General features: G+C 35.7%; 1 protein-coding gene across 6 annotated transcripts in view; it reads left to right on the forward strand.

Moving 5' to 3' along the window:
• Window positions 1-14,246, forward strand: part of SLC4A10 (solute carrier family 4 member 10) — a 300,268-nt gene that overhangs the window by 274,875 nt on the left and 11,147 nt on the right. For all 6 annotated transcript variants that reach the window (XM_036116753.2, XM_078070882.1, XM_078070881.1 and 3 more), the window contains 2 exons: window positions 5,198-5,371; window positions 6,134-6,256. In XM_036116753.2, coding sequence (XP_035972646.1) covers window positions 5,198-5,371; window positions 6,134-6,256 — 297 coding nt within the window. The remainder of the gene's footprint in view (window positions 1-5,197; window positions 5,372-6,133; window positions 6,257-14,246) is intronic.

The following is a 14,246-nucleotide window of genomic DNA, read 5'->3' on the forward strand; positions in this document are numbered from 1 at the left end:
TGGAACAGAAAAGAAGAACTGTATGCACAAAGATGTTCATTGTAACACATACTATCAAAATATTGGAAATAACCCAATTATCCATCAGCAGTAAAATAATTAAGTGGTCTATGTTACAGTCATTTAAGATTGGTAATTATGATGGCCATAAAAGAAACATGGTAAAAAATGCTTATGGCTTAATGCAGAGCAAAAAAGTAGGAAAACAAGCGCTACCTACCATATAGGTTTATAAAGCTGTGAGTGTGAATGATCAAAAAGGAAGGTAGAGAAATAAAAACAATTTATTAAGGTAGTGAGATCCTGGGTGATTTTTTTTTTCCTTTCATGTTTGTCTTTCTACTATTGGTATAATTGGTACAATTATATTTGTAGAATTCTTTTTTTAAATTAAACTAAAAATAAAGGTATAGAGTAAGGCAATTTCAAGGTATAAAGGGAAGCTTATTAGTTGTTTAAATAAGTATTGGTTAAATATAGTTGTATTAATTTTCTATTAGCAAATTACATAACAATTCATAACAAATTACAATTAGTGGCTTTTAAACAACGAACATTTGTTATCTCACAGTTTGTGTGGGACATAAATTTGGGAACAGATTAGCCAGGTGGTTCTGGCTCAAGATGTCTCATGTAGTTGCCGTCAGGATGTGGACAAGGGCTGCAGGCATCCGAAAGCTTGACTAGGACTGGAGGACCTATGTCCAAGATGGCTTATCACACAGCTACGGGGAAAAAGCATCGGTTCCTCTGTGGCTGTTGGTAGGAGGCCTCAGTTTTTTGCCAGACAGGCTCTCTTTAGGACATTTAGGTACCCTCATGACCTGAAAGCTAACTTCCATCAGAGTGCGCAATGTGAGAAAGAGTGAGGGTGAAGTCACTGTGCCTTTTGACTTAGTCTCCGAAGTTACACATGGTCTCTTCCATTTTCTTCTGTTTGTTAGAGGTGAGTCATTATGTCCAGCTTGCACACATGGAAGGAAATTAGACTCCATCTCTTGAAGAGAACAGTACTGAAGAGTTTGTGGACACATTTTAAAATGACCACAATTGTATTCTAAATCTTTGCAGAGGTTGTGGGCAAATTATTCATGCTCATCATACTATAGTGGTTTAAATAGTGTTTCCCCCAGTCATGTCCACCTGGAATCTCAGCATGTGACATTATTTGGAAATAGAGTTTTTGAAGATGGATTAATTATGGATCTCAAGATGAGCTCATCTAGCATTTAGGGTGAACCCTAAATCCAATGATGGGGGTCCTTATAAGAAGAGAGGACACAGAGAGACACAGGGAAGAAAGCCACACGAAGAAAGAGGCAGATTTCTACTTAAATTTGCCTTTGGGAAAAATCTTGTCTTATAACCTAACATCATTGATCTAAAACACTTAAATTTTCTTGAAAGGAGACTAATTTTGAGGGTTATTTATTGTAAAGTATAGTTTATTTTTTTCTTGACCAAAAGGAAATCATAAACTGCTGCTTTTTCTATGACACAGCTAGTCTCATTGCTGTTCAAAGACATGAAAGAAAAGTCACCTGACTATTATGAATGTCTCAAATTAACACATGTGAAGTGGAGCACAGGGTGCTGGATGGCAAGCTGTGGTTCAAGGATAGACTAGAAGAGAAATTGAAATAGATAACTTATTACTCACAGGTCCTGGAGGAAGTACTGGTGTACCTTAAGGGTCTGAATGGGGAAGTTAAGGCAGAGGGCAGACAGAGAAAGAATGAAGACCTGGGGCACATGCCTTTATTAGGATTTGTGGGTGGAGTGGTTTGGGGTTCCTGGTCTAAGGCTGATTGAAATTCAAATGAAAAGCAGGGTTTTGGTGAGTCCCAGGTGGGTCTTATCTAAGGAGCACATAGGGGAAGGCCCTGGGAGTTAGGGGAGACTGTTGACTGCAAGGACATTTGGGGGATTCATCTCAGGAACTTACATTTACCTGTGACTCTGCTGGCTGTTATCTAGGGCACGTGCCTACTGAGGAGCTAGCGTCGATTCAGGTGACCGCACGCTGCTTAGCCAAACAAAATGGATGCCAAGGCAGCAAAACCATGGGGTAGCTTAGCTAAACTCTTGATACTGAGGGACAAACAGCACAGAAACTCTCTTCTGTGGTTGGAATGAACAACCAACCAGCTTCTGACTTTGAGAGAAGAAAAAGCACTTCAGCCTCAGGAAAGTACTAGATGTCAGAACTGAGGCAAAATTTCAATATGAAGTCATTGAAAGATAATTGGACACCCAAAATAGGTACTATGACTGTTCTTCTTGACACTTGGGTAAAATTTACTTGGGAGAGGGAAATGGTTGGGAAGTGTGTTATGCATTTAAATTTTACTCTAATTAGATTTAATTTGCTCATTTATAATTTCATGTATGAAAAATGTATTTTGAAAGAATTGGTTTGGTAAGGCAGATAGAGAAGAGTACTGAAGATGTTTTGTTTATTTGTTTTACTGTTTTTTGCCTTTGGCAAAAGTTCCATGAGTACTAATTTCATCTGTAAGTGAAAAGTATGTATTATTAGGCCCCAGGCTCACATAAATACAGCAGCAGAAGTTTAAGAAACAAAGTAAAATCATTTTGATAGGTTTCAACAGATTTTCCCCCCTAATTCCACTCACATGATTTTATACTCATGAGGTTTAGAACTAAACAAGAAAGTCAAGTTTTGGAATTATTTGGGGTGTGAATCTCTCAAATGAAAATTGAGGAAAACATTATTAAAGGCCCATGAGAAAAGTATAATGAGTTTTAAATAGCACAAATGAAACAGTAAGCAGGGTCTCACACTGAGAAACAAGGTTAGTGAAAATTTAAGTGAACCCTGAACTCAGGAAGTTGAAATTCCTATTTGGGATTTTGTGGCTAACTGCATGGGGGAATGGAATATTATTGATATTAGGACAAGATAAAAGCCAAGTGCAAAACTCAGGATACATGTATCATGATTATCATTACTTGAGTAGTAATATGCATGCACTGAGTTCCAACAGTTGAAGGAGCATGTTAATTAGTTACCTTATATGTTGAAGGAATTTATATGCTACCTGATTGTTTGGCAATATTATGAAACATATTATCTAGGCTTCTCACTGTGCAACATGGCAGAAAAAACAGATCACAGTGTTCTTATGAATGCTGTTTCTGTACTCAGATATATAACCACATCTATATTCATTCCAACACTTCAGGAATCCAAAGTAAAGCAAATGTGTCATTTAAACAATAACAATTGAAGCACCCACACACTGAAGTACACTTATGCAATAACAGCTTCACAAATGGAGAAATGGTGGCTGGGAAAAATGAGTTCTACAGAAACTGAAATATTCAGTTATAAGCCAGAGGATTTTACTTTATTTCTTCCCTATTCCCACCTCCACCAATCACCAAATTTTGTTTGTTTAACGACACTGTATTTTAAAGAGATATTTAGGAGATAGGAATAAGAAGACCTAATGAAATATTTAGAGACAATATGGAGAAGGATGAACCAAGAAAAAGAAATTCAGCACTTGGTACTTGCATAGAAGTACATTTCAATAAATGATTTTGGAAGGCATTAATGAATATAAATAAGTACATGAACAGTGGATGAACTAAACTGCATATGATTCTGGTTTGGATGACTGAGGGAAGAAGGGTCAGGCAGGCTATGCCATAAGTCAAGGGACATAGGAGAAAATATGGGTTTTTGTTGAGTTTGAGGTTCCTATTACATTGTTAAATATATTAACAATATATTACATATTATATTAACATCCTTTTAAAATTTATTTTATTATTTTTATATTTATATTTATTTATTTTTATATATTTTATATATTTATATTTCATTTTCTTGTTAATTATATATTATATTAACATCTTTTTTGCATATATATATATATATATATATATATATGCAAGTTTTGGTAAAAAAAAAAAAGGATGTTCAACCCTAACATTTAACTCCATGGATATTTGTCCCTTGGCATATTAGAGTAATTTTAGAATATTTGATGAGAATTGTTTACAATTTTTTCATAAATTAGCCAAGAAATAAAATCAAATATCATTCTTTTGAAGATGCACAATAGATATTACTATAGGAATGGCATGAAATAGAACTGACAGTGCTTGAAACCATCATTTCCTAAATAATCACTTCTTGTTGGAAACATTGGAAACTGTAAAAATCGACCTGAGAAAAATTAAAGAAAATGGTCCATGTAAAATAAAACTAACACACAGCACAATTTGTTAGTGAGTAAAATATGATTGAAGTTTTAAGCTTCTTGTGAAAATTTAATCTATAAAATTTGAATTGAGAAAATTTGCTTTGGTATATAAAATCAAAATTGAAAGTGTAACAATAATATCATATAGTCCAAAAATAATTTTACTGTCTTCATGGTAAAATTTAAACAGAAACAACTGTTCCAGATGAAAATAATTTTAATAAAATACAATTGAAAAAACTGTAATTGGCTTGACAGTGCACCAGAAGAAACTGAACAAGAAATCAAATTAACAAAGTTTGCTCTGGAAAATACTTGATTAACAGTAATTCATCTAGGTTAAATCTTTGTGGCTAAGCTTGTTTGTAAAGACAGCCTCAAAACCTTGTTGGGGGTCAGTGTGGTGAGGCCAAAACAGCAGAGTCAACACATCCCACTCAGCAGCAGGATGTGGGTGGGGAGCTCTGGCAACAGAGAGAGAGAGAGAGAGAGAGAGAGCGCACGCTGAAGTAGAGACCTAGGTCTGGGAGTCTCTAACAAGCATGTGAAAGTTGAAGCCATGGGTATGGATGAGCTCTTTCAGGAAAGAAGAGGACAGAGAATGGACCATGGTGTTTAGTGGGCAAATAAAAGGAAGAGCTTTGTGATGTGATAATGAAAAAGAGGATGATGATTACATTTTGTCTCTCAAGGCTACACTTTCCCAGGTAGCAAAGTTTAGCATTGGCTTTAATATTTTTAAACGCTTCTAAGTTATAGCCTTAGAAGGCTATATAAATGTGGGATATTATGAAACTGAAATTGTGCATTTCAGAGTGTACGCATAACAATCCCATTGTCCTGATGCCCAGTTGTCAACTTAATTATGTGATTCTGATGTATGATATTTTGGACCATATTAAACATCTACTTGTCTTACTTTTATTGTCTGTAAAAAGCAATTTAGTCTGTTTATCTTTTAGTTCTTTGATAGAATAAAGCTCTTCTGGATGCCTGCAAAACATCAGCCAGATTTTATATATCTAAGGCATGTACCACTTCGAAAAGTCCACCTCTTCACAGTGATTCAGATGAGTTGCCTTGGCCTTTTGTGGATAATAAAAGTTTCAAGAGCTGCTATTGTCTTTCCCATGATGGTATGAAACTTCTAAGTCAAGTTTTTTTCTCCTCCTCTGATTTTCTGCTCTATTTGGAAACATATAAAACTGAAATTGGAACAGTAGAGTCATTTTGAACAATTATGGGAAACCATGATGTAAATTTTAGCTGCTAAAGCTAGTGACTAAGATAGGATTTGAGATTACATATGAATTTCAGTGATTCATATTAGTTTTGCCTCTGTCATTCTAAATACTTGTAATAGTTTGAATTAATTGAAGTTGGGTAGAAAAATGTAGACTCTCAAAATGTGACATTAAAGATATACTAGCAAATCTGAAAAACTAGGGGGGTTTAAAATTAAATTTTATTAAATATTTCAGATAAATTTCAAATACTTCCAAAAATATAGTGAATTTGAATGACTATAAATCAAAATACTATCAGCATAGATAAGAATGATTTAATGTTCATTTATAATAATGCAAACTATTAACTACATCTATTTAAGAAACAGTCAAATATATTTTGTAGGTTTTTCTTTTTCTTTTTTTTTTTTGAGATAGCTTCTTTAAGTGACTCCTTTACTGGGTAAAATCAGAGCTATTATTCTGGGGATGTGGTAAGAAAAGGAAATGAAGAATGCAAAAATACAATGTCTATTATACATGTATGTCTTCAAGTGTCACTTGAATCTCAGTCTTAATTGAAATTGACTTGTTTCCACCAAAAAACAAAAAAGCTACCTCTCCCATTTTTATTTTTTTCCATGTTTGAAATTATTTTATTATTTGCTTCAGGTGTTAGCTCTGGTATTTGTAAGAAAGCTGATGGACTTTTTGTTTACGAAACGGGAACTCAGCTGGTTGGATGATTTAATGCCCGAGAGTAAGAAAAAGAAACTAGAAGATGCTGAAAAAGAAGTAAGTCAGAGCGAAATCAGTGTCTCACAAAGAGAAGCAAATGGGACACTTGCAGAGTAACAGCTCCTTGCAAAACCAAATCATTTTGTTTATCTTTAGATAGTGATTACTAACAACCACAGGTGGACTATTAATATTTGGAAGATTAATGCTTAAAATCTTAAAGTTGAAACTTGAACACAGAGAGAACACAGATCTTACATGAGAAAACCAAACCCTTGTGAAATATGCAAACACTTTGTACTTCATTATCCAAATTGTGAGCTTTGCTTTTCTATTCCCTCCCTTGTGGATGGCAGAACCTTACTGATGCTTAACTATTTCTGAGTTATGGTCCAGCAATGGTTGCTTTTTGGTTGAATATGTGAGAAGGAATGAAAGAGACAGTATTCTTGTTGATATTTTTCTAAGGAACAAATTTTTAATGGCAAGATTCTAATTCTAATCAAAAGATAAAATTAGTTATTTTTGAAATAGATGAAATGTTTATGATCTGATCTGCTTTCAGAGTGATTTAAGATCGAGTAAATGTAGTTTGAGAAAATTTGGGGATTTACTTACTTCCGTGGACTAACTGATCTATCCTATTCTGTTTCGTGCATTAAGATGATTTGTTTTAAGTTTAATGGCATATCTAAAGTTCATATGTAAGTCTGGGTCTCCTTTGAAGGCTAGTAACATAATATTTTTAAAATGTGCTTTCTATAAAAACTACAAAGAGTTTAAATGAAAACAAAAAATGACCAGTATACCTTTTCCTGGAATGATTGAGTCCATAGATTGTAAAACATAAGAACATTTCCATGTGAATAGAAATGAAGATGAAAGAAAATATTTGGTGAGAATTCTTTCCACTTTTCCTTCTTCTACAAGGTGGTCTGTAGATATGCTCAGTTTCCTGTCTACAGCATAATTTCTCAAACCATGGATATATTCTGTCCTTTGGGGAATTTGTTTGCAAACATTTGAATGGTTCTAGGTTTTACTCAGTCATTAGGTGAAGTCAGATTAGGCCACAAAGTCTAATGAAATTTCTCCTCAGAGGTTTTTACAAATATGGCTATCGAGTATGTGACTGGCTGGCATTTCTTTCTTTTTTCTGTGGCGTCCCATCGCGGACAATGGATGCCCACTTTAGAGATCGATCACGATGATGTATCTTATACGTGCATGTACACATCATTATGATGATGTATCTTAATTTTGCACAGTTATTTCAATTTTCCCAAATAATGGAGAAGGAATACTTAGAAACATACTTCTAGTAATATTAATACAACATTAAAAATATATAAAATCATTATTTCTTTATTTTTCTGTTTGACATATTCTTATTTAAGTATGAGAGATTTTTAAAAACAATGCCTTAACTAGGATATTTATTTTTAGGACTTTAGTAAAGGTTTGGTCTCCTCCTCAGATACCATTCAAGAAGAATATGACAGAATTTGGTATAAATTAAATGTAAATAAGATGGACACTGAATATAAAAATTCTGCAGGTTTAAATTATCCATACTTGATGCGATTAAGATTATGCACGTTGAAGATAATCCTCAAGAAAGTTTAAATTCCAAAGAAGACAGTTTTGAATATAAAACTCATTGACCATGTCCCTTCAGTCTTTCTGATAATGAGAGTACTATTAAGTATACTAAGGCAGTAACTTATAAATGTAATTTTGCTTTATTTTCCTGCTTTGATTTCCTGTTCAAATGTCTCTACTACTTCTATAGAAAAGGTTAACAAGAGCCCCAGCCATATATTCATCCCTTTCACAGCATTCTCTTTAGGCCATATCCATACCATGGAACATTCTTGCCCTTCTAGAACTTTGTAAAATGAAAAATGATATGTATATATAGCATATTATGTTTAATATTCTTCCCTTTTGTCATTTAAGGAAAATTTTAGATTCTCCCTTTATATGCCTATGAAATAGGGGAGAACAAATTTGATAGTAATCATAAATTTATTTGCATCTGCCATTTCCATTGCCCAAAACTACTCCTGACACTTCATATGTATAGTATATGTATGTGTGCTAGATGTCCATTTTGAAGTTTATTAATCTCAGATAGGCAGAGATCCTATTCAATAAGCTTCTAAATTTTTTTTGTCATAGATCCACTGTACTCCAATGGGTGTTTGCTGTTTTCTGATTATGAAGATACATATTTTAGAAGTAATCAAATATTACTAGATTTCCTAGAATTCATGTTTTCCAAAAGGATGCAAAAATAAATTAAAGATTTATTGAGGCAAATTTACCACTGTATCCTTCAGATCTGAATATCAGAAAAAGTAGGGGGAAATGCCTTGCAATACCTTAATCAGGAAGATGTATAGACCTTTAAAATCTGAAATAGATTAATGTGATGATGCTTGCATGTGAATCTCAGTGCATGGAAAGAAACAAGAGAATCAATAATACAATGAAAACACAATTCATTATTGAACATTTAAATATAGTTCCGACGAGCGCAAAGAAAGATAACTCTCCATACGACAACTGGAGAAAGAAGAGGAAGTTTAAAAGATGTTCACTTTCTAACTTGGAATTAGTTACTAAAAGTGTATGATCAGTATAGCGAACTGGAAGATTTAAGAAGGATTGCACTAGAACTTAAATTCTGGTTGGTTTTCCTTTTGGTCACCCAGATCTCAGTATTTCATTTTCTTGAGGCTATGGACTCCACTGATGGATGTGATCTTCTTACTGTGGCATCTTATACCAAGGCCCAGTCTTCTAAGAAATTGTGCATTCAGGTGGTAAATGGACAAGTTCTCCAGAAATGCAGCATTTCTGCAATTGCTCAAATTAATTGGGTAACTTTGATTGTGATCTGGAAAGATGGTAAATAGCAGAAAATGTTCAGCTTCATGAGACTCGAATTTAAAGTAGGCTCACCTCTTGTCCTTTCGATGATAGTTACAAGCTTGTACCTTTATCTTCCAGGGTTTTCTTATCAGTAGCCCGCTTCTGGTCTTATGGCATTGAGAAAACATTAGTTTGACCTTAAAATTCAATAATGAGTTAAGCAGAATAAATAGCTACACAGGCCAGTCCAAGGTCGCAGAGCTTCTGTTCCAAATTTTCATGTACTTCATGCATATGCATATGCATATGCTTCAGTTTTTAGAAAGAAAGGATTATAATCAGGATAGAAATGAATATTGGAACCCTGACATTTTGCACATTGCTCTGTGTAAAGGGAAGACTGCAGAATCAAATTCTGGATGTCCAAATGTGCTCAGAGTACCAACATGCTTTCCTTCCTACTTAAATATTCTCTAGGACATTGTACACATTTGACAAAAGGGCGGCTGTTAAAAGCAGAAAGCCCCAGCAGAACGTTTGCTCCTGGGTGGGGGGGTAGAAGGCAGTTAATGTTAGATAAATCCTGGAAATTCAGCTTTGGGCAGTGATCATGATATTGACACTTCTTGGTTTACAGGAAGTTCACTCTAACATATAATGCTATGGAAAAAAAAAAACAAAAAGAGGCAAGTGAGACTTGTGATCTGTATGAAGAAGGATCATGAGCAAGGCCAAGAAGATGCAAAAGCAAACTAAGAACAAGTGCAATTAATGCAATTAAACAAATTACAGAGCAGGTCTTACTGCTTAGAAAGATGAGAATTGGTTGTGGATTGGAGAAGCATGGCCTAATTATTACACAGGCAAATGTTATTTCTAATTGAATCTTAGAGTAAGGCGAGCATATTCTTCGTCAAGCAGTGATTTTCAAAGCGTAGTTCTAGGACCTCTGCTGCGTCAGCCAACACCTGGCAACTTGTTAGAAATGCAAATTCTTAGACCACATTCCAGACCTATTGAATCAAAGCTCTGCGGATAGGCCCAGAAATCTGTTAAGGAGACCTCCAGGTCCTTCTGATGCATGCTAAAATTTGAAATAAAACCTTTTCTAAAACCACAATATCTGTATCTCCAGAATATAATCTTCTAAATCCAAGGTTACTCTATCAAAAGTTCTGTGTTTTATAATAACTTAGATAAGTCACTTAGAGATATTGAATCAAATATTCTGATAAAAACATGTCGCATCCAATTATTTATATGAATTCTATATAGACTCCTCCTCCTCCCCATTTTTCCTTTTTAGCTTTCATTGTTAAAGTGAGTAGTTGTATGTACTGGTTCTTCTATCGGAAATTTTAATACATACCTCTTAGGCACATCACATTTTATGGCTTTCAGAGTACTGTGGGGGGGGGGGTGTGTGTGGGTGTGTGTTGAACATTTGCAGCATTATCTGTTATATTAGTAATTAAAGAAGAAAGTGGTCTGAGTTCTATAGACTTTGTTTTCCTCTTGGATAAAATAAAGGGGTCAAACTTGATTGCTGAAGTCCCTTCCATTTTTTAAGATCTATGAATTCTAAAATTGCTGAATATTTTCTGTAATACTCTAACCATCTTTGTGCACATTGGCTCTCTGCTGTTGCTCATACTTTGAGCTGTTTGAGGGTTCCTACACAGACACAGATTTTACCTCAGAAGTGGATATAGTAACAGATGCTACCTATTTCACTAAAGGTAGAGCATTTGTCATGATATATGAATGATTTTTTATGCTATCACAAAATATAATTCAGATCCATACTTCCTACTAATCCAAACACACCACAATTTTTTTAAAAGACAGCATTTATTTATTTGAGAGAGAGAACGCGCGTGCAAGAGAGAGCAGTGGGGGGAGGGGCAGAGAGAGAGGGAGAAGCAGACTCCCGCTGAGCAGGGAGCCCGACACAATGCTCATCCCAGGACTCTGGGATCATGACCTGAGGCAGAAAGGCGGACACTTAACTGACTGAGCCACCCAGGCGCCCCAAAACACACCACAAAGTAACTCCAATTTTATTTTTCACTTAGTATAGGCCTTTGGCTCTAGCCAGGCTAGTTGTTATTGTCATACTTATTTCTACTTTTTATTCTTAGCCTACATTGTTTCTAGAGTTTCTTCCTTTCTTCTACCAAACTGATCAAATAAGACTGGCTCAGATACTACTTCCTCTCTTCCTGTATTTTTACAGTGATCCTTCTCATCATCTGAGAGTACAGTGTATGTCTTTTCGTTGTTCTATCACCAGTACTTAGCAGAATACTGTCATGTAGATTATGCCTAATACATGTTTGATAAATGGATTCATGAGTAGCTCCTGGATTATTCACTGTGTGCCTAGCACGTAATGCATGTTGAGTGTTTTGAGTTGTTTTTTGATTAGATTTGTTTTTTTTTTTAAAGCCTCAATTTTCCTGCCTTTTGCTAGAGATAGCATTAACTAGCCTTCGTTTATGTAGTATCTGAAAAATGCTTTGACTATCTTAATTAAAAGATGGCATTCACATCACAGCCTGAGTAGTCCTCTAGTCAAATTGGTGAAACCCTTCGAATGTTCTTGGGTAAACTCGGATCCTCATCCTTTAACATCTTCACCACGTCGTAGAACTCAGCGCATTTTTGACGGACCCCCGTGTAAATGAAGTGCTACGTGGAACTCATTTTAAGGTACTGCTGACTTATAAACTGATGGATACCCAGTGAGCTTTGAGCTCTCACTCTCTCTTCCTGAACGATTGAGATAAACTGGGTTGTCATTGTCGTGACGGCCAATGCCTGATTTGACTGTTCCTCCCCAGAAAGTCTCAAATTTTTGGCTTCCTCACAGTGCTGCCTGGGATGCAGCCGGCCCTCCATGCCCGAGCTCTGGGGCCCACCCAGCTCCCTTCTGGCACTGAAGGCAGCAGCTCTGCCACCCTTCTCCTCAGATAAGCATGGCTTGGAAATGCTATCTTTAGAGGTGATGAGTTTTTGTTTGGATAGAATTATGACTAGTATAAAGCCCACACATGCTAACAAGCCACAGAGTGCAAAATAATTATTGAAAGCAATTTGAGAGAAAAGTGGAAAATCATCTGAGGAAAAAACAAAATTGTTCCCAAAGCTTTGGTCCAATTTTTTGCTGTTACATTGAATCTTGAGCCTTAGTTCTCTGCTGCCAGGTCACCTAAGCATTGATGGCACTGTTCTTCTCTGTCTCCCCCTCTCTCTCTCTCTCTTTTTAAATTTTACTCTTTATTAAGCCTTTCTACATGCCTGCTTAACGTTTTATTCCAAGTTAGTCAGAAAACATACTATATACCAAGCTTACCTTCCAGTGGACAACCGAGAAAAGAATTGCATTTTGCTTGTATCTTGGTTTTACTTAAATAGCATTTGGGATCACTGAATGTTTTCTCTTTATGTCCCTCCATGTGTATTAAGGTAATGTTTTCTCTAGAAAAAGTAAGCTTTTTTACCTTAGAGAATACATATGCTCAGTCCATGGCCTCAGTGTTGTGCATAGAAGTTAATATGACATGTGTATTATGTTCCATACATAGTGACAAACCCATTTGCAAGGCATGCCCTATTCCAGGCTGCAGATTGGCTTTGATCAAATGCTAAAATGTGTAATTTCAAACCAATGGTACTGTCTACTTCTTTTGAATTAGTTTTAATAGTTCTGCCAATGACAAGAGAAATAGGCATAATATACATGTAATAAAGTATATCATCTCTTAAAAGAAAAAATATTCTTGAAGAACAACAGAGAAAGAGAATAGGATTAGTTCCTGTAATGTAAAGGGGTAACAGACAGGTGCCATTAGTACCACAGAGGATAAATGTAACAAAGGGTTTGTGGTTGGCCACGGCAGGAACTTATAAGCAAAGAAGTAGCAGAATCATGCAGTTCCCTGGCTTCTCCATTATTACCCAGCGTAGGCTGGGCATAGGTATCTGTATGCAGCGTGGTTAAGGTCCCAGCAGAGGGGAGCCTGCCTTGGTCAGTAGGTTGGATGTGTACAGAGAGCACTCCAACAGTGAAAATGAGAGCTGCCCCCACATTACATTTTATATTCGTAGGTTAGCTGAACAGGCTCTAGAAAACAGTTTCTTTAAGTAACAAGAAATATGGCAAGGACTCTTCAGAGGCAGCATGCAAGTTGAGGCCAAGGTCTGGATGGTGGTAGGAATGGCCTTGCCTGCCAGAAATGACATCATCCAAAGGTCATGTCTTTCTGGAAGCTGATTTAGATCAGCCAAGCTCCTGCTAAGCTACTAAAAGAGGGATGAGCCTCCAGGGTCATCCTATTTTCTCTAGCTCTTCATCTCTAACTTAAAGTTCCATTTCCAGTATTACGCATCCATAAAAAAGGAATAAGATCTTACCATTAGCGACAATACAGATGCACCTAGAGGGTAGTATGCTGAGTGAAATGTCAGACTAAGAAAGACAGATGCCATATGATTTCACTCATACGTGGAATCTAAAAAACAAGACAAATGAATAAACAAACAAAAAGCAGAATCAGAACTATAAATACAGAGAACAAACTGATGGTTGCCAGAGGGAAGGGGTGTTGGGGGGATGGGGAAATTTGTGAAAGGGAGTGAGAGATACAGGCTCTTGGTTATGGAATGAATAATTCACGGGATAAAAGGCGCCACATAGGGAATATAGTCAATGGTATTGTAATAGTGTTGTGTGGTGACAGATGGTAGCTACACTTGTGGGCATAGCATAACATATAGAGATGTTGGATCACTATGTGTACACCTGAAACTTCCGTGGCCTTGTGTGTCAGCTATACTCAAATAAAAATAAATAAATAAATAAATAAAATTCCATTTCTGGAGTTAGAACTAATGATTCTAACACTTTTAAATGGCCTGAAGTAGTTCTCTGAACTGGAACATTGCTAATTGACCCATCTGAAAATAAATGCGTTATATAGGAGCTATAATCTATAGATAACTAAAATTTTTTTGGTGCATGGAGAAAGGTCGATAACATTATTGAAAACTAAACCAGGATATTTCAGTATGGTAGGATAAGATTCTCTTTATCCTAAAGATATGGTTTTAAAGTGTTATATATGAAGAAATGAATATATGAAGCATTTCTACCCTTCAGGGAAAGGTA

This window comes from Halichoerus grypus, chromosome 4 (genome assembly GCF_964656455.1).
Source record: "Halichoerus grypus chromosome 4, mHalGry1.hap1.1, whole genome shotgun sequence".
NCBI classification, from domain to species: Eukaryota; Metazoa; Chordata; class Mammalia; order Carnivora; family Phocidae; genus Halichoerus; species Halichoerus grypus.